This window comes from Acanthochromis polyacanthus, chromosome 5 (assembly GCF_021347895.1).
Source record: "Acanthochromis polyacanthus isolate Apoly-LR-REF ecotype Palm Island chromosome 5, KAUST_Apoly_ChrSc, whole genome shotgun sequence".
Classification (NCBI taxonomy): Eukaryota; Metazoa; Chordata; class Actinopteri; family Pomacentridae; genus Acanthochromis; species Acanthochromis polyacanthus.
In genome coordinates this window covers 37,160,775-37,179,679 of record NC_067117.1, presented here as the reverse complement: position 1 = coordinate 37,179,679, position 18,905 = coordinate 37,160,775, and the positions used below count along the sequence as shown (strand labels likewise).

The window sequence follows — 18,905 nt, the reverse complement described above, 5'->3', positions numbered from 1 at the left end:
TACACAATGGTATAATGGTCCTTGCCCTCAAGCATCTCTCCTCTTTCTTCTTTCCCACTCATTCATGATTCCATTCACCCACACTGTAAAAATTATCAGGGTCATTCAACTTAATATTTTAAGTTCAATTGCTGCCTTAAAAATGTAAGTATACTCAACTTCAAGAAAAGTTTTTTTCAACTCAAGAATGCAAGTTTTCTAAGTTCCCTGGATGATGATATTTTTTTTGTTTGAACTTGATATTCTGCGTTGAAACAAGTCACAAAATTAAGTTTTTCATTCCAGAAAACTTGCATTCTCTCATCAGGGAAACTTACAGTTAGATGCTATTTCAACTCATATAATTCATTTATAACAATTGTTAATTGATGATCATTTGTTGTTTGAACTTTATACTCTGAGTTAATACAATACAAAATATTATGTTGTCCATTCAGGTAAACTTGCTTTTTCTAGTGAACGGAACACACAAGTGTACATCCTTTTAGCTTAAATTTTAAAGTTAAAATAACTATTTTCAATTGCCTTTTCAAGTTAACTCATATTTTTAAGGCAGCAATTGAACTTAATATTACATATTAAGTAGACTTGTATTTTCCAATTTTATCCCTTGACTTGACTAATAAAAGCAATTTCACCAGTTTCTTATGAGAATTGAATACACTTACAACTCAAATGTTCAAACATTTATTTTCACAATTACCCCAAAAATTGGATAACATGAAAACAAGTGTAGCCATGCAGATAACAGTATAATTTCTCAAGAGAGTCCTGGAAAGTACACAGTGAACAGTAAACCATCTCTAACCTCCACATTTGCCCTTACACACATTGTTTTTCATTGAACATAGATCAGGACAATCCTGTAGGTTTATGTAGAAAATAGTTAACAGTCCTCAACATGCACACACAAACAGTGCTGTTTTGAAAAAAATCAAGCCGTTACAGTTTGTACCTCAAGATTTTGTTTCTCAGTCCATGTACGCGAGCCGAGGCCTGGTCTGGTTTAATCTTCATCACAACTCTCTGAAGAAACTCAAATGAGTACTTCATGGCATCGGGATACTTGAGATTCACACAGTAGATGATGCCCATAAGCATGGCGAAGCTTTGTGCCACATCTTTAATGTTGTGAAGCACAATGGTCTCCTCGACCACAACTGCCACATCGAAGATCTCAACTGGAATGGCACCTTGTTGACCACCTTCAAAGCCTATCAGGAGGCCAAGCTGCAACCCCTTCATGGCTCCATCCAGAATCCCAACATGAGCCTTGAAAAGAAGAAATGATGTATGACCATTTTTGTATGCAAGCTCAGGATGCACAACAGTTAATCACCGTTTATGTGCCAACACTTTGCGCTGCTTTTATACTTCCTTCCCCTACCTCCCACCCTTGCTCACGCTCACATACAAACACGCTCAAAGACTTGTCCCTTTCTAGTTACGGAAGGCGGAAACCAGTTCAGCCCTGTCCGACCCCACCGTGAAGCTAAGGAATAGCATTTATAGATAACCTATTTTGATACTATAAAACTCATCTTAAAGTGTGTATTTTGATCAGGCATATATCTAAAAGTGAGACCGTTTTTGTAATTACTTAGAAACTCCTTACAGGCCCTTTAAAAAAAAACAAAAAAACAGGTGAAACAGACAAAAATGTACACAAACACATAGTTTTGCATTACAAAATGATTGTGGTCTTACATCACACATCCTGATGATATTTGATGGATCTTCGCCTGATATGTAGTGTGGCAGACCAAGTAGGACAGCCGCCCTTCTCCTCTCATTCGTTTCCTACAAGACAAAAAGACAAGCAGTAAGATAAAAAAAAATAATCAAAAAACACCACAAATGGTGGCTAATTTTCTATCATCTACACTTTCACTTACATCTTTAGCAAGACAGTCCAGAATTGCTTTGAGAGACTGCTTCTTTCCAGACTTGGTTCCTGCTTTGTATAGCTCCAGCAGTCTTGGGACCAGGTCATCAAGTCCATCGAGAAAAGTTTCCAGAAGGTCTGTGGTGACGATTCTCTTGAATTCTGCCCTTACCTGAGGAGATAGAAAATGATCCACATATTTCTCAATAAGACACAGTCCACAATGTCTAATAGAAAATGATTAAAATCTCTTTGTGTAAATAACCCTTGGGTACCATTTAACCCTTTGCAGGTTGCTTTAATTCATGGCCTTAGGATATGTCGCCGATTTAGAAAAAAAACAAAAAACAGAATGGCCGATTTTCAAAGTAAAACTGATCAGAGACTGAAAACTTTTTATGTACCATCACAGTCTTGGAAATGTCAAAGGTTAGTGAAACATTGGCTTCATTGCATGATTTTTTTTTTCTGCAGCATCATATTTTAATCTCTACTTCTATATGTTCTGTTTTGGCTGTTTAAAAGCAGAGACTTTAGCTGTTGTAAAAAGTCAGATAAATATTTGTTTCATTTTTTTTTCATATTTCTTTTTTTTTGTTGTTGCTCAAATCTCTCTCAACATCAGCCCTTATTAAAAATAATATTTTTTTTAAAATACGGATATTATGGAAACATAATTGATTTGGGGAAAAAACACACACAAAATGACAGACTTTTAATATAAATAATGATCGGAGACTGGAGACAAGACTGATAGCACATAAAATATCTCCAGCCTCTGATCATTTTAATATTGAAAATTGTTTATATAGCACTTTTCCCCAAATCAGTGACACCTCCTATGACATTGGCATTTAAAGGTTAAAATGCTTTTTTTTTTTAAATATTCTTTTTTTTTTAATCAGGGCTGAGCCTGATGAAGAGAACCAAGCAAAAGAAGAGGGAAAAAAACATTTTCATACAATACAGCTGAGCTTAATTAAGAGAAATGGAAAAAAGTGTGTGTGTGTGTGTGTGTATATATATATATATATATATATGTGTGTGTGTGTGTGTGTGTGTGTGTGTGTATTTATGTTTTTCTTTTACAGCAGCTAAAGTTTGTGGCTTTTAAATGGCCAAAACAGGACGCAAGGATAGTAAATTTTTCCTTAGTTAATTTTTGACATTTCAAAATGTTTGAAATCACATATTTAAAAATTCATGTATAATTACGTTTCCTCACCAAAATTGTTTTAACTATCTTACATAAATTAAAGTTATGGTCAATTACTTCTAATGTTCAACCCTTTTTGGCAGAAAAAACCCACAACAGTACCTTAAGGTTAATGCACAATAAAGTACCTGTCTCTCATGAAACAGAGCTGGCCATCGGGAAATGAGTTCTGTGATGTGTGGTTGATCTCCAACGATCTCTTTTCTGCGCAGGGAAAACGTAGCCACCATCATATCTTCTAGCAGCTGGTGATCGGGGACACTTTTCAGCATTTCAACCTCCATTATCTTGTGCTTTTCCTCCATGTTTTCAGGATTCTGTCCTTCAGCTGGATCAGGACAGTAGTTCACTTCACCTCTTTTTGACTTCTTGACACATTTTCCCTTTGAGGCTCCTCCTTTTCGTTTGTTTATGACCACTTCAGGGCAACCTGCAGCACTTAACTTTTGCCGGTAGTTTCCAAGCTTAAACTTCAGGCTGTGAAACCATGAGCACCATCCTTTCTCGGAGCCTGGTTCTCGGAGACAGGGATGCTTCTCCACCAGTGCTCTGGCTACATTCTTATAGTGTTGCCTCTCAGGATAAGCACTAATCTTAGACATACTGTCTGCAAGTGTGTCAAGGACATCAGTCTTTAAGCTTTTAGGAATCATCATCACAGCTCCATCTTTAGTATATCTACAATTTGCTTCTTTCAGTTGGAGCTCCACATCATGTGAAAACTGTGGAATTGGAAAGGGGTCAGGCCATTCGCAAGAATCCCCACTACTGAGGGATGGAAGACTGGCTGTGTCCAGCGTAGAGTCTGAGGCATCACCACAAGCTGTGAACAGAATTTTCAAAGTTGCCCAGTCCACAGGAAGGTCTTTGATGTCTGTTAAGTTGCACAACTGATTATTGAAATCAGGATCCTCAAACTGCAAAATGAATCCTCCTCTCAGACTGAGGTTGGTTCGTAACACCTGGTACAGTTCCTCAACGCTTGAGGGAATGTCTTGAATTGAAAGACGTCTGATTTCATTTTCTGACACTATGACACGTAGCAGCATTGTGGTCCACTTTATCCTGAAAATGGAGAAAAATATGCACTTTAAGTTAAAATGTTCAGGATAAACTATTTAGAGCACTCAGCATCACACACATGGTCATAAAGATTTTTAATCACAAATGTCCTGACTACAGGCAAAAGCTGACCACATCAGAGGTCCTTTTCTTAAGAGCAAATCTTTAAAAAAAAATTTCATAACCAATAACAGTATATAGAATGTAATGTTTCTACTACAATTTTAGCCATATAAATATGCAGCCCTTCACCAGATACTGACAGTTTTTTTTTAATAAGTGTGTGAGTGGTGTTAGTGGTGTACTGTGCTGCCTTATACTGAGATGCTTCTAGTAGGTGAGAGGAGATCAATAATACAAAAAAATCCATTAGTATTTCAATAATCAGCACCAGTGTGGGGAAAGAGAAATAACTGAAATAATCCAAAGTTTAACAGTAGTGACAGGCTGTAATAACATACCTTAGTTTATGCCATTTTTGTGTCATATTGGCTGTGAATACAAGCATATGGTACAAAAAGGCTAAATAACATATCATAAATTTCAAAATCAACACCCTGAGAGGAAGACAGAGAGTGAGTATGGGATTGTAACAGTGTTAGACAGTTGGGGAAAATGCAACTCAATCCTCTTCTTCCATGTCCATGAATGTCTTTGTAATGAGTGACAATTGTTCTTTCACTATAAGTGGCAAAGCTGCAAAACTTACAGTTCAACTTCATCCACGGTGGTGGTCAAATTTGCTAAAATTGATCATCTGCACCTAAAACACAGAACACAGAACATAGTACATTACCATTAGCCAGAGGAACTGGAAACAGACCCCCCCTACACACACACACGCGCGCGCCCCAAAAAAGCATGCGAGGCAAGAAAGAACAAAACTTGGGACATGGCTAATTACTGGTCATTGTACAGGGCGTACCCTGAGGTGCTAATTCACCTGCAAACAGCACCATGCACAAAAATCTTGAACATAATACACAACCATTCGCTAAAAGAAGTGGAAACAGAGCCCCTCATCCCCCCCCCCCCCCCACACACACACACACACCAAGATGCGCGCGAATAAAGAAAGAAAAGCGGGATATGGCTAATTACTGACATTCTACGGGGATTATCCTGAGGCGCCAGTTCACTTGCAAACAGCACAATGCACTAAACTCTTGCTCGCTGTCTGCATTTTCCCTTAATAAAAATTTTAATTTGCAGTGGAGTACAGTTTTGCTAGGTTCACCTCCAGCAACTTTCCTCAGCAGTAACGTTTATCAAGCCAAAACCCGCCGAGTCTCTGGCGCACGAAAAAAAATGGGACATGGCTACTTACTGGCGCACAAAAACGCGTCTCCTGAGGCGCTCACTCGCCTACAAACACGATACGATGCACAAAGGTGTTGTTAGCTGTCTGTATTTTATTTTAATTTTATTTGAGTGCGCCTGTTACCTTGACAGTAACAGGCAATTGATGTGTATCGCGCCCAAAAGGCGCCGAGGCTCGCGCGCACGAAATAGAAAAATTATGGACATGGCTATTTACTGGCACACAATGCTACTCCTGAGGCGCTGACTAACCTGCAAAAAGCACTGTTACCAAACATAAGTCATAGCAAGCACCATGAATGTGCTTTTGAGCGAATACATATTACAAAACTCGTCCTAGCTACCCGTAATTCATTTTAATCAAAGTTATAAAAGTACACCCGGTTATGGTTTAGCTAGCTTCACCTCCACTACCATTGCTCGGCATTACCAAGTTGTTGTATCAATGCCTCGTGTTTAAAAATATCACCGTGAAAGAAATTACTTAATTTACAACCAATTTTCAAACTGGACTGCATTCAAATTTTGGTGACAGCAACTTATCTTAATCCACTCGCTCCTCTCCCGCTATGTCCAGAGGGCACTGTCAAGTTGCCACCGCTCGTGTCAAGCTTGCAGATAGAAAGCAGTCCTCCGCCACTTGACTTTCACGTCCTCAGTCTGTTCAGGCGGTGTTTTCTTCTACAGTTCATAGACAACAGCAACCGGATGGAGCACCTGCTCAAGTGTGTGAAAAAAAACTAATCATAATTATTAGTCTTTTATAAGATGAAGTCCAAATTTATGGCACTATTTGTACCTCGCATTAATACTGCTGCCATCGCCAGTTTTTGAGTGATCCGGTTACCATTTTTAAACTAACATTGTCAAGTTGTGTTAACACATTTAAATTGACATTTAATTGAACTGGCTTACAACCTTGAGTTGCAATCCCAAAAACTCGTAAAATTAAGTTCAGATGTCAAAACTCATTATGTTCATTGAAAGGAACTTATAAAAATAAGTTATGATAACTAATTGAGCTTGTCACTTTTAACAGTGCAGTAGGTCATGTGGTTAGAGAAACTTTCTTTCTGTGAGGCAGACGTCTGGAATGTGCAGCTGCTTTACAGTCCTTGGTACTGTATAAATCTTATTGAAAGCTTGTATCTATCCTGCAGCACAGAGCAGAGATGGATGTCTACAGCTAGCGTTATAGACCGTCATACTGCAATCTGTATTTGTCTACCACTCATGTTTTTGTGTTGACTCACACACTAAGTTTCACAACCTTGTTATTTTGTGATGTTTAGTTATTTTATTGACCTCTGACTGTTTTACACTAGTAAGGTAAAATAGATTTTGAGAATTCACACTAAGAAGTGCATTTTTTACTCCGCCAAGGAGTCACTTGCCTGTGGATGATCACATGATTGCGATTCCTACTACAAATGGACCACTGCCGATCACACATTTTTTTCAAAGATTTCATCTGTTCGAAATCACACAACAATTGAGCAGCCTTGGCGGAGTACTGCTCTTTCTGAGTGCTTTTCTTGTATTTAAAGAGTAACACCTAACAAGGATGAAGGAACATCTTTTCAGTGCAATTTCTCAATGTTAATAAGAATACTGATATCACTCTCTCAAGTTTGTATGCTTAAAATTAAGCCCCTGGCAACTGATTAAACTCTACTTGCTTAAGGCTGTGTATGTAAAGTGTACATGTGTGGCTTTACCATGGTTTCAAATGAATTGTCTGTGACACAATTATGTTAAATTGCTAACCAATCAAATGGCTGCTCTGCTATATATTATAGGAGCACCTCACATCTACCCTGCGAATGTCAAAACCCTCCAGTGGGTTTGAATGACATGTTATCTTTTGGCTGAAAAATACCATTCATATCGGCCAAATTTTCCGATGTTCCATAAACTAATCGTGTAACTTTTGGTCCAGTTGGGAAAATTAAACAAATTTATGTTTAGAATTGCAATGCTTTATCAAAATGTCTTTATTCTATATATCTCTATTTAAAATTTGCCAAAAATGAAATGTTTGTAATCCAAGACTGATTTACCTGAGACCAACTATCATGTGAGAGACATTCAGGGACATTTTGGCTGAACTGGGCTGAACTGAGAGATCTTGATCTGCATAATGTGTCATCAACTAATGAAGCAAAGCTTCAGAACTTTCCTGACAACCATTAGGCTTCTAAGGTTTTTTTCAGTATTTAAATAATTTATTGATAGTTGTCATTGCATTCAATATGATTATGCAAACCAAATATCTAAACTATATCAGTAAATGTAGGCTAGAAAAAGCAGAAATTGCAGCCCACAGTGTACCTCACTGTCTCCATAGCAACATTTTACTTCTTGTCCAAACTTGTTTGATGAAGATGTTGGCATTTAGTTATCACATCAGTGCCTGCTCTGTGTACTGACTCACCTTTTCTCATGTTGGAGAGGGTTGAAATGCTATCCCTTCAATCTAACAAATTTCAGATGTCAAGTGTTTTTTTTTCTTAATTTATGCTTTTTTTTTTTCTTAAAACGTCTTCTTTTCAAACCTTACAAACAGCAAACCCACCCTTGTCAGTGTTTGGTGTAAATATATAACTAAAACCCAAGAAGTGTAGTAGAATCATGAACAATGGCTCATGTTTGATATTCCTGCTTTCTTTTCCAGATCTCAGTCCACTGACTGTCAGCAACCATGAGCGGTGGAGCGAAAATCAAAGTCATATCTCAAAGCCAGAGTGACGCTGGTGTCAGTTCGAGTCTGCCTTTGCCTAGAAGCATGATGCCTCTCTCCAAGATGGATTCCAAAGAGGAGTACAGCGCCCACCCCAATCCCACAGTGCAGTATCAGCACCCTGCCAAACGATGGCCTTCATGCTCTTTATCATCTGTTTCTTCAGGCCCTGCAGAGCTGCTGAGAGAAACAGCTTTCAAGAACCACCTGCTGCAGCAAAAGACCAGCATGTATTCTAATAGAAGCCCAGCGGCTACAGAGCGAACGGATGGAATGTGCTCCGCGTACAGCAGCCCTCAGGTGCCAAAGAGGCAAGTCCCACGCTCTAAAGACACATTAGACCTCAACAATAGCATGCTGACTCAGAAGGCGTTGAGAGACCTCCAGCTGAGGAGAAACACAAACAAGAACTGGACCTTTGGGAAGTATCGTGTGAGGAACATAGACAACACACAAGAAGCCGAAGCCATTCACCGCCTCTCAGCTCATGTTCAGTCAGGCCACGAACGAAGACGTCTGCTTTATACTAAAGGTGCAAACGGGAATGATGTCCCAGGGGTGTCTTCAGCTGGACTGGAAAACTTCGCAAAAGAGATGAGGAGATTCTCAGATCATGGCCTAGGAGCTTCTGAAGGAGAGGTGTTCAGTAACAAATCAAAGGCTTCTTATCAAGGATTCAACATGCTGCACAGAGGGAGCGAGCCAGGAAAAACCAACATGGCTGCTGTTGCTCCTTTCAGGTTCAGGTGAGGGTAGTGTTTCACCTTTCAAGATGAAAAGATAAGTTAGAGACTACTGTCTATTTTTCAGGACACGTTGAATATGATGCAGCCTTCTGCATTTTCCGTTTTTTTTTCTTTCTGTGTAAAACATTTACATCTTTTCCTGTAGGTTTCAGGGTCATGAGGATACAGATGCCACCCTGGATGACCTTAGTGACTGCTCCTCTGACTCCATGGAGGTCTGTTGTGATGATCTAGGTGAGTCTCTTTTGAATCTTTTCCCAATGATCTTTTCATTTTGGGAACATTGGACACACTACATGCTATAAATCAGTCGTTCCTTTGTTTGACATCATATGCCACTGCCAGTGCTTCAAATCATTCTTATTCAGATTTCTGGAAAATTTGAAATAACTTTTAGACCATAATCCCTTATGTCCTGGTGGCATAAAGTTTAAGGCGAAGGCCATAAGTAGTTAAGTTACATCTGATTCCTCATTTCTCTCTCTCCTATGTCATTCTGTCATTTTTTTGCCATTAGTCAAAGAAATGACAGAAAACAAAGCCCCAAAGGAACAACAGACAATTACACAAAAACAGCTCTGATCCGTGTAGCCTGTGATAAGGACCTCACTAACATTTTAAGGGATTGTGAGAAACAGAAACTGGGACAAATGAGGACTGACTTGATGCCCATTAATAAAACAAGGTAGCATCTGAAGGTTATCATCTGAGATCCTTAAAATTAATGAGCAGGCAGTGCATAAATTATAATCACTCTTTGACTTGCAATCGAATTAAACCTCTGTCCCTTCAAAGCTCTTCCCCTCCTTCTGTAGTGTTACTACCACAGAAGAAACTAGACAAGCCCTCAGTAGATGGCAGAACCACGCCCATGCATGATACTCTGTATCAATTCTGATCATCCTACGTATATCCCTTCCTACTTGATCTGCTGACCTCTAACTCCACAACTGAGCAGGGGACCTTAGACTGATCTTCAGTGCCAAGTTTGATTATCCTGACTTCAGGACTTGCAGAGATATCTGACCGGACATACACACACACACATACATACTTACCCAGCCAGATAAATGGTAAATGGTTGTATTAATGTAGCGCTTTTATCCAAAGCGCTTTACATGATACATCACATTCACCCATTCACACACATTCACACACTGATGGCGGAAGCTGCCATGCAAGGCGCTAATCACAACCCATCAGGAGCAACTAGGGACACCTTGACATGAGCACGACGGGCCGAGGATCGAACCGGCACCCCTTCGGTTGCAAGACGTCCACTCTACCCACTGAGCCATGCCGCCATACCGAAGCAAATGCAGTAACCCCGCTGACGTACGTCAGGCGTGGTTAATTACTTAAATCTGAGAAAAAAATACTTTTTCAGAGGTTGACCAATTGACTATACAAGCGCTGTTTTTGTCATTTATATTATACTGCATTCTGTAACACCCAGGCTTTTATATGTCTAACTTATGACACTGGACTCTATTCAGCACGACAGTTGTTCTCACCAAGTCTGCCGCCAACTCACAATGAAAGCTTCAGACTGTCTGTGCCACCTGTTATGTGTATCACAATTTCCTCAAGTACTTCACTAATTTCTTTATGTGCATGTGGGAAAACAGATTCTTGGTAGTCAGCGCTTCTCTTAAATCATGCAACGCTGTCAACGCAGTTCTGTTGCTAAAAGTTTTTTTGTGTCCTCTGATGTGCTTTTATCATCAAATTTCTTCATTTCTTCAAAAATCGAATGTTGTGTTTGTTCTGATGCCGGCAACTACCCCGTACCTCATGTAAGCTTGTTGCTCGGAGAATGAAATACAGACACACAATAAACACAGTGTTTTGCTTGGTCAATATATGATAATTTTAAGGAAATTATCTTGCTGAGTGAAGGCAGTTCATCATTAGCAGACACAAACAGGACAATTATAGAGAAATTACATAGTTATAGCTTTACCGTAAACAAGAAAAGCTCTCAGGGACTGCAGTACTCGTCAAGGCTGCTCAGTTGTTGTATCATTTTCTAAATCTTGAAAATATTTGTGGCAAAAGTCACGACACCATAGAATGTGGCCATATAATGTAGATGTATCCACAGACAAACTGAACTTGCATTGAGCACAGGCATGCATTATGCATGTGTATGTTATGTGCAGATACTGAATCACGTGACCTAAATATGTAGTGGGCGGTGAGAACTGATGGGACTCGGAAACACCCCCACAGTTTAATCAATTGTTCCTTGTGTCATTTCCGATGGATAAGTCCCGATGAGTCCACAGCAGTTGATTTGTAGAAGGATCCCAATCATGTGATGATTGGGATCGCTACGCTATGTCATCAGGCAGCTGATGTAGCATTCATTTATTGTCATAGTTACGGTGACACCGTGCTGCTATCTTGCAATGATACAGAAAGCTTTAACAAATCCGTGGATTAAGACAATAAAATTATTTGTGAGACTGGTACATATTTTTTCAGAAGCTTCATCAGTTAATATTAAAACTCACCTCAGTCCAAATCATTACATTAAACACTAATCTTCAGCTTTTCAAAGAACAAAAGATTTGACATTAATAATACAAAGTCTATATCCCCACTGAGAAGTATGTGGGATTTAATAACGACTTATTCTGACATTAATTTGCAAACCTGCTGGCGCATATCAGCTATGATGGTTACTACGGCGAACATCACATGTGCTAAACGCCAACATTTTGTAATTAGTGTGTAATAACACAAAATCCTGGATAGTGAGAATATTATTATTCCACCAAGGAACATGGTGGAGTTATGTGACTATCGATGTGGTTTGCCTGTCTGTCTGTCTGTGATGTTTGCAACATTATTCAACAACAGAATAATGGATTTGGATCAAGTGAAGGTCATAAATGACACATGGACCACCTGATTAGATCTGGCAGTGCTGCGGCTTGTAGTTTGAATCCATGGATTTGTTCAAGATTCCCTAAACAGCACGGCGTCACTGTAACCATGACAACAAGTGAACACTACATCAGCTGCCTGCTGACAATCACGATTGCGATCCTACTACAAATCCATCCCTGTGAACTTATCAGGGCTTATTTGTTGGAAATTATGCAAGGAACAATTGACTAAGTTGTGGGGATGTTTCTGAGTCCCATCAATTTCTGCTGCCTGCTACATATTTAGATCATGCGATTCAGTATCCATACATAACATACACCTGCATAACATGTCTGTATTCAGTACAAGGTCATTTTATTTGTGGGTATGTCTATATTCAATGGCCACATTCTATGTTGCCATGATTTCTAATCATCAATAACTAATTGTTTGTTTGTTTCAAGTTTATTTGTAAAAGGACAGCGTGCAGTTACATTAAAAGATGGTTGCACCAGATTTAGCTTCAAGCTAATTTCCATCTGTAGTCCTTGGTCAATAAAAAACATTCATTATTTAAAACAACGCATATAAAACACATTACCTTAATGCAAAACAAAATCAAAATCAATCTTAAAATATTTACAAATATGTATGGAACGTTGTTGGTTTATAGAACAATAATCAAAATGCAAAAGTATAACGAGGAAGACTGTTTTCAAACCAATTACAATATATTTAAAGTGCATTTAAATGACAAAAACAAAGTGCAAAAGTACAAAGATAAAGTGCAGAGTTGTATGCGAAAAAATAGTTTCATAAATCCTAAAGGTGGTAGCTATCAGATGGCACCGACAAGGGCAGCATCCGATAGCTCTACACCAGATTGGTACTATAAATACACACTGTACTATTTTTGCACTGATAATCTAGTAGTCTGGCAGCCATCAGATGGTACCCACGAGGGTATCATCTGATGGCCAAATACCCGTCTGGTATTATTAATGCGAACAGGACTGATGATCAAACAGCCAGTTTTTAACAGCCCGAGAAAAGGTGTGGAAATCTGCCATGTTCTTAAAATTATCAGGCAGCCCATTCCATTCCTTGATGGCTTTGTAAGAAAAGGCTGACTGAGAGAAGGCAGACTTTCTTTTGGGAATGTGGCAGTCACCCCTGGACGCCGACCTAAGCACTCTACTGGTTAGTTGAGAGCGTAGCTGTACATAGGTCTTTAGAGGGGGTGGTGCTGCGTCATGTAAGATTTTATGTACCAGGCGGATATCAGAGTACCTGATCAGGTTGTCAAAGCTTAAAATTTTATATTTTTCCAATATGTTGCAATGGTGGTACCGCCGGGGCTTTTTATCTAGGATTTTCAAGGCCTGATTATGTAGTGCCCTAAGAGGGTTTAGAACTGTCAACTTAGCTTGAGACCATGATGACATACAATACAACATATGGGATATAATTATAGCATTGAAATAAGTTTTTGCAGCTTCCAGCGACAAAGAGCTCCTAATGTGCTGGAAGTTCACAATGTTAAATTTTAAAACCTGACAGATCTTTTTGACGTGCTTTTTAAAATTAATCGTAGGATCCAATATAACACCTAAGTATTTTACTTCCTCTACGTTTTTGATCATATGACTACCGACATAGATATTAGGGGGGGCATTTAGATTTTGCTTGTTGGAGAAATACATTGTAACGGTTTTCTCTGTGTTCAACGTAAGGCATGACTTGTTAAGCCATTCAAGTGCTTTTCCCATTGTAACTGAAAGCTTAGATGCGACAGAATTTGCATCAGAGCCATGTGCAAAGAAAACCGTGTCATCTGCATACATCAAGACCTCCACATCATCACAGATGGAAGGTAGGTCATTGATGTACAAACTGAAGAGTAACGGCCCCAGAATAGACCCTTGGGGCACACCTGTAAAACAGGTTGTGAACGGCGAAGTTTTGTCATTTATTCTTACGCACTGTTGGCGATTTGCTAGATATGACTGAAACCAACTGATAGTGTTTGCGGAAAGGTTAAAATTTTGCAGTTTTTTCAGCAGCACAGAGTGGTTCACTGTATCGAATGCCTTACGAAGATCCAGGAAAATGGCCCCAACTACCCCTCCCTTATCAAGACTGGATTTGATCACCTCGAGGAAATAACAACATGCCGTGTCGGTAGAGTGTTTTGAACGAAAACCAAATTGCATGGGATGTAAAATATTGCTATTATCAAGGTGCTCAATCAGCTGTTCTGCAACAATTTTTTCAATAACTTTAGAGACCGCAGGCAGTATACTAATGGGTCTATAGTTCTTAATATCCTTTCTGCTACCTGACTTGAAAATAGGTGTTACAATTGCTGTTTTAAGAGAGGAGGGAAAAACACCTTCACTGAAAGACTGATTTGTTATATGCACAAGTGGTGCTGCTAAAACATTTTTATATTTCTTTACAAACAACGGGTCAAGTCCCCATGAATCCTTAACTCTGGAATTAGAGAGTGACGAAATAACTTTGCTGACCTTTTCTTCATTCACATATTCTAAATTCAGAACATCCAACCGAGAGGGAAGTAACCCTCTTGTAAAACCACAAGCTACAGACCCTACAGAGGCTGATAGTGATGTTGTTGGTGCCTCGATGTTAGAGGGACCACATAGCTCTGAGATGGAGGTGATAAAATACTCATTAAACATATTTGCAACCTTCAAGCTGTCCTTTACAGTTGTTTGTATAGCAGGAGCAGATGCTCCACTATTTTGAGAGTTTACATCAAGTTCAATGGTTCCTTTGCTAGTCTGCTCTTTCCCAGATAGTTTATCAATACACCTCCATATCAGTTTACTGTTTCCTTTGGCCTGTTGTATCATTTCTAGAAAAAAGTCAGCTTTTGCTTTTCTCAGCTGTCCTGTGACTTTGTTTCGTAGGCTTTTAAAGAGCAGCTGGTCAGTGTTGAGCCTAGATTTAAGATACCTTTTCAGGGCAGCATCCCTTTCTTTCATTAAAAACCATAGCCTCTCACTTAACCATGGGAGCATTTTTTTACTTTTAAATTTCCGCACCTGGGTTTTTGTAAATTTGGAGAGAGTTTGAAAAATATAATTTTTAAGAGTGCTGCAAGCCTGCTCAGTGTCCTGCCCACAAACTAGATCTTTTTGAACAGTATTTGTAATTTCAATATCAAACAGCTCTATATCGCGTTTTGGAATATGAGATATATATACTTTATCTCTATTTTGATTTCGATACCGAAACCTTGAAAGTTTTCTCGATACCAGAGTTAAGTTGTGGTCCGATAGACCTGTTATTAAGTTATAAGTTCTATTTACACAATCCCATTTATTAGTAAAAATCAAGTCCAACAATGTTTTGGTGGACCTAGTTATTCTCGTTGGATTTTTAATAATTTGAGTTAAGTTGAATTGTTTAGTTAAAAGCCGTAGCTTATTAGAGCGTGTTTTATCGAACCAATTTAAATTAAAATCACCCATTAAAATAATTTCCTTATTGTTACAGGCTTTCAAAATCTCTTTCAACATATCATAAAAAACATCCTTCTCATTAGGTGGCCTGTACAACACAATAACATTAAAAGACATTTCGGGGGATAGACAGATCGTGACTCCCACACATTCCAGGTCATTTTTAGGAAGATCAATCTGTGCACACTGGATATTACTTTTTACATACAATAATACACCACCACCTTTTTTATTTGGTCGGTCTCTTCTAAATAAATTATAGTTTGGAATAGTGTAAGAGCCTACTGGGGTATTTTTTGTTAACCAGGTTTCCGACAACCCCAAGTAGTCCAGATTAGAGTCATGTAAAAGTTTTTCCAGTTGTTCCGTTTTAGACAGGAGGCTTCTGATATTAATATGGCCTCCAAAAATCCCCTTCGGTTTAACTTGTGGATCCCAAAGTATTTTTGCATGGTTCACCGTCTGTAGCAGTTTAGTTTGCAGTTGTTTGTTTGTTACCTTGATGGAAGTAACTTTAAATGGTGGAGGTCGTTTCAGCTCCGACCCCGAAGCTGGAGTTGTTACTTTGGATGCTAGCGTGTGGCCCGCTGAAGGACGTGTCCCCAGTGCTAGCCCACAGCCGGCCTCTGGCAGTGTCAGCCCCAGAACTGGCCCGACAGACCCTGCTACTGACGGTGCCAGCTCCAGCGCTCGCCCGTGACCCGCTGCTGGTGGTGCTAGCCACGGCGCTAGCCCATGACCCGCCGCTGATGTTGTAAACCTCGGCGCTAACCTGCAGCCCCCTTCAGATGGTGATGACTCCGGTCCAAGCCCGCGGTCCGCTGCTGAAGGTATTAGCTCCGGTGCTTGTCTGGCAAACCCCGCCGGTGGTGGTGGTTCAGATGCTGGCCTGGAAAACTCCTCTGCTAGTGATGGCAACTCTGGTGCGAGCCCGGCAAACCCCGCTGCTAGTGATAATAGCTCAGGCGCTAGCCCGGCAAACCCCGCTGCTAATGGTGGTAGCTCTGGCACTAGGCTGTCGGGCACTCCCGCACGCCCATATGGCCCAGGGTTTAATTCAACATCACCTGGTCGTAGGATTAACACTAAATAGTGCAATAAAGCAGTCCTAGCATTCCGTAACCTGTTTTCCCTCGGGTGTGGTCCATGTACGCGTGGATGTCCTTTGTCCAAAAAATTTGAGTAAAGGAGAAATTGGCTATGCACCGCTGGAGAGTAGGCTCTTTCATTGTCCTCGGGTAGCAACAGGTAGCGATGCAGGCAGGTGAAGACGCCCAGAATGAGCAAAATTGAGAAAGAGAAAGTCGCCTCTCTCTGTTGATTAAAAACAGATCGTTCGCCACGGCACAGACTTGTCTGTAGACGAGATGTAGGTTTAAAAAACTTAAGTTTAAAACGACAGTGATCCGAGTGCCACAGCTGTGACTCTGCTACGGCAGCCATCTTGGGGGCGCGACGAATAGATAATAATAAACAAATGCTGCATTTTTCTAAAAAAAAAAAAAATGCTGCATTTCTGACACCCGCCGTCGAATTGCCACTTTATCGCGGTGGAGGGGTTTGAGTGTCTCGGTGATCCTGGGAGCTATGTTGTCTCGGGCATAAGCCCCTGGTAGGGTCTCCCAAGGCAAATTGGTCCTGGGTGAGAGACCAGACTAAGAGCGATTCAGAAGACCTCGATGATATCAGAAAAAGGTGAAGCCGCTACCTCGCCCGGGTTAGGGAAACCGGGGTCTTCCCTTGGAGCCAGGCCTGGGGGGGGAGCTCGTAGAAGAGCGTCTGGTGGCCGAACCTTGGGGTCCCGTGGGGCTCGGTCGGGCACAGCCCGAAGAAGTAACACAGGGCCTACCACCTGCAGGGCAGGAAGCCGGGGTCGGGTGCTATTTACACCGGGCATTTCTGACAAAGTCATATGGAGGAATGAACAGGCTTGGCGGAGCACTACACCCTCTGAGTGCTTTTCTGGTTGATTTTGCAGATATTTACTCATAACTCAAATCTTGCTAGATGAAAAGTAGAGTGATCACAAATGTTGTTGCACACTGTGAGCAATATGAATATATGGACCAAATTTTAAGCATATATGGAAAGCAAATTTGAATGTGATGTGACTAGAAATAAATAAGTGATGTGCCTGCATTTATTTCTTGACAATTTTTACACTGAATCTGTTAGCAGCACCAAAATGCTACCTGTTATCAATTAGCATCTGTCAGTTTAGATGATTAAATAATCAAACACTTGATTAGTTGATTAATTTCTCTTTGCGACACCTAATTAAACAACTGCACTGTCTGAATATTTTGTTCAGGGACCAAATTGAAACTTGTGGAAGTTATTGCGACTAACATGTCTGGTCTATTTGTTATTGCTGATTATTAAATACTAAATACTTTGCTGAATTTCAAACACAACCTCGCAAAATTGCGCTGGGCTGTTACAAAGCCCTCTCAGTGGCTTCTGAATTATCTTAATGACTTTGAATGGTGAGAGCCTCCAGTCAGCCTCCTCTGGGGGAGACGAGACCAACAGCTGAAGTGGTCGTCTGCTAAAGGTGGACAGATGCAGGATTGAGAGTCTGAGTGGTTTGATGGGAGGATCAGTTTTCACCTCCTGTCTGGGAGTTTCTCTCGTCCCCAACAGATGGACCTTGGGGACACTTAAATTTTATTTTTGACTGTAGCGCAGAGAGATGTCTCTGAGTAAGCTGCTGTTTGGCTTCAACTACAAGTTAGCTGGATGATGAAATATTGGGCTGTTTAATGATGATTCCATACAGCAGAAAAAACAGCTTAGTTAGGATCTCTGCTGAGAAATCACACTTTAAAATTATTCAAATTTCGAAACCTGTGTTCTAGGATTAATCCAAGAGAACAAATTAATCAGCCTGACTGAAACTTATCATTTCCTGCAGCTTGAGTCCGTCATGAATAAGTTATTTCTCAGCACGTGAGGGGAATTTTTGTGGAAAAAAAACCCCTCAAAACTGCAGTCTTCATCCCTCAGGCTGTTCACATTCCAGCCAGCACATTGATCTCATTAGAGCTTTCTTCAGAGGCATTAATTACCACATGACTTCAACACCATGCAATCTCTACATGTGCTTATAACACAATGCTTCGACATGCTGTACTGTGCAAAAGTTATGGATGCTAAGCACATGCAAGCTTTGAAGTACAATGTAATAAGTACTTTTTATTTAACTAACTCCTCACAAAGTGTAGTAAACAAACAAAAACACTAAATCAACTCAATATTTTGTCTGACTACACTTTGCTATTAAGACAGCACTGGTTCTCTGGTATATTTGCGCACTGTTTGTCAAGGTACTTAACAGGTAGATTGTTTTGAGTGTCTTTGAGAACTTGTCACACTTCTCTTCTGTAGAATCAGGCTGTCCCATGTGCTTCATTTCTCTTCATAATCCCACACTGACTCTGTGATTTAGATCAGGGCTCTCTCAAGGCTTTACCCTCTTTTGGTGAACTTCTTGTTCTTCATGTCATTGGATATAGTTCTTTATGACTCTGTTTGATACTCTTGTTTTTTTGAACAACAAATCTGGGATCAATCT

At 40.0% G+C, this 18,905-nt stretch overlaps 2 protein-coding genes across 4 annotated transcripts in view; one reads left to right on the top strand and one right to left on the bottom strand.

Annotated features, from left to right (window-relative positions):
* Positions 1-741: 741 nt before the first annotated feature.
* On the bottom strand, positions 742-4,138 carry LOC127533931 (uncharacterized). Its single transcript, XM_051948057.1, has 4 exons — positions 3,230-4,138; positions 1,896-2,057; positions 1,708-1,800; positions 742-1,272 (listed from the first exon to the last, which is right to left on the bottom strand). Exons 1-4 carry the CDS (start codon positions 3,755-3,757, stop codon positions 943-945), a joined length of 1,113 nt encoding a protein of 370 aa, XP_051804017.1. The 5' UTR covers positions 3,758-4,138; the 3' UTR covers positions 742-942.
* A 4,031-nt stretch (positions 4,139-8,169) lies between these two features.
* The window catches only part of nav1b (neuron navigator 1b), a 121,968-nt gene continuing 111,232 nt past the window's right edge, over positions 8,170-18,905 (top strand). For all 3 annotated transcript variants that reach the window (XM_051947989.1, XM_051947988.1, XM_051947986.1), the window contains exons 1-2: positions 8,170-8,969; positions 9,115-9,203. In XM_051947989.1, the coding sequence (XP_051803949.1) occupies positions 8,185-8,969; positions 9,115-9,203 (874 nt within the window). In that variant the 5' untranslated portion in view covers positions 8,170-8,184. The remainder of the gene's footprint in view (positions 8,970-9,114; positions 9,204-18,905) is intronic.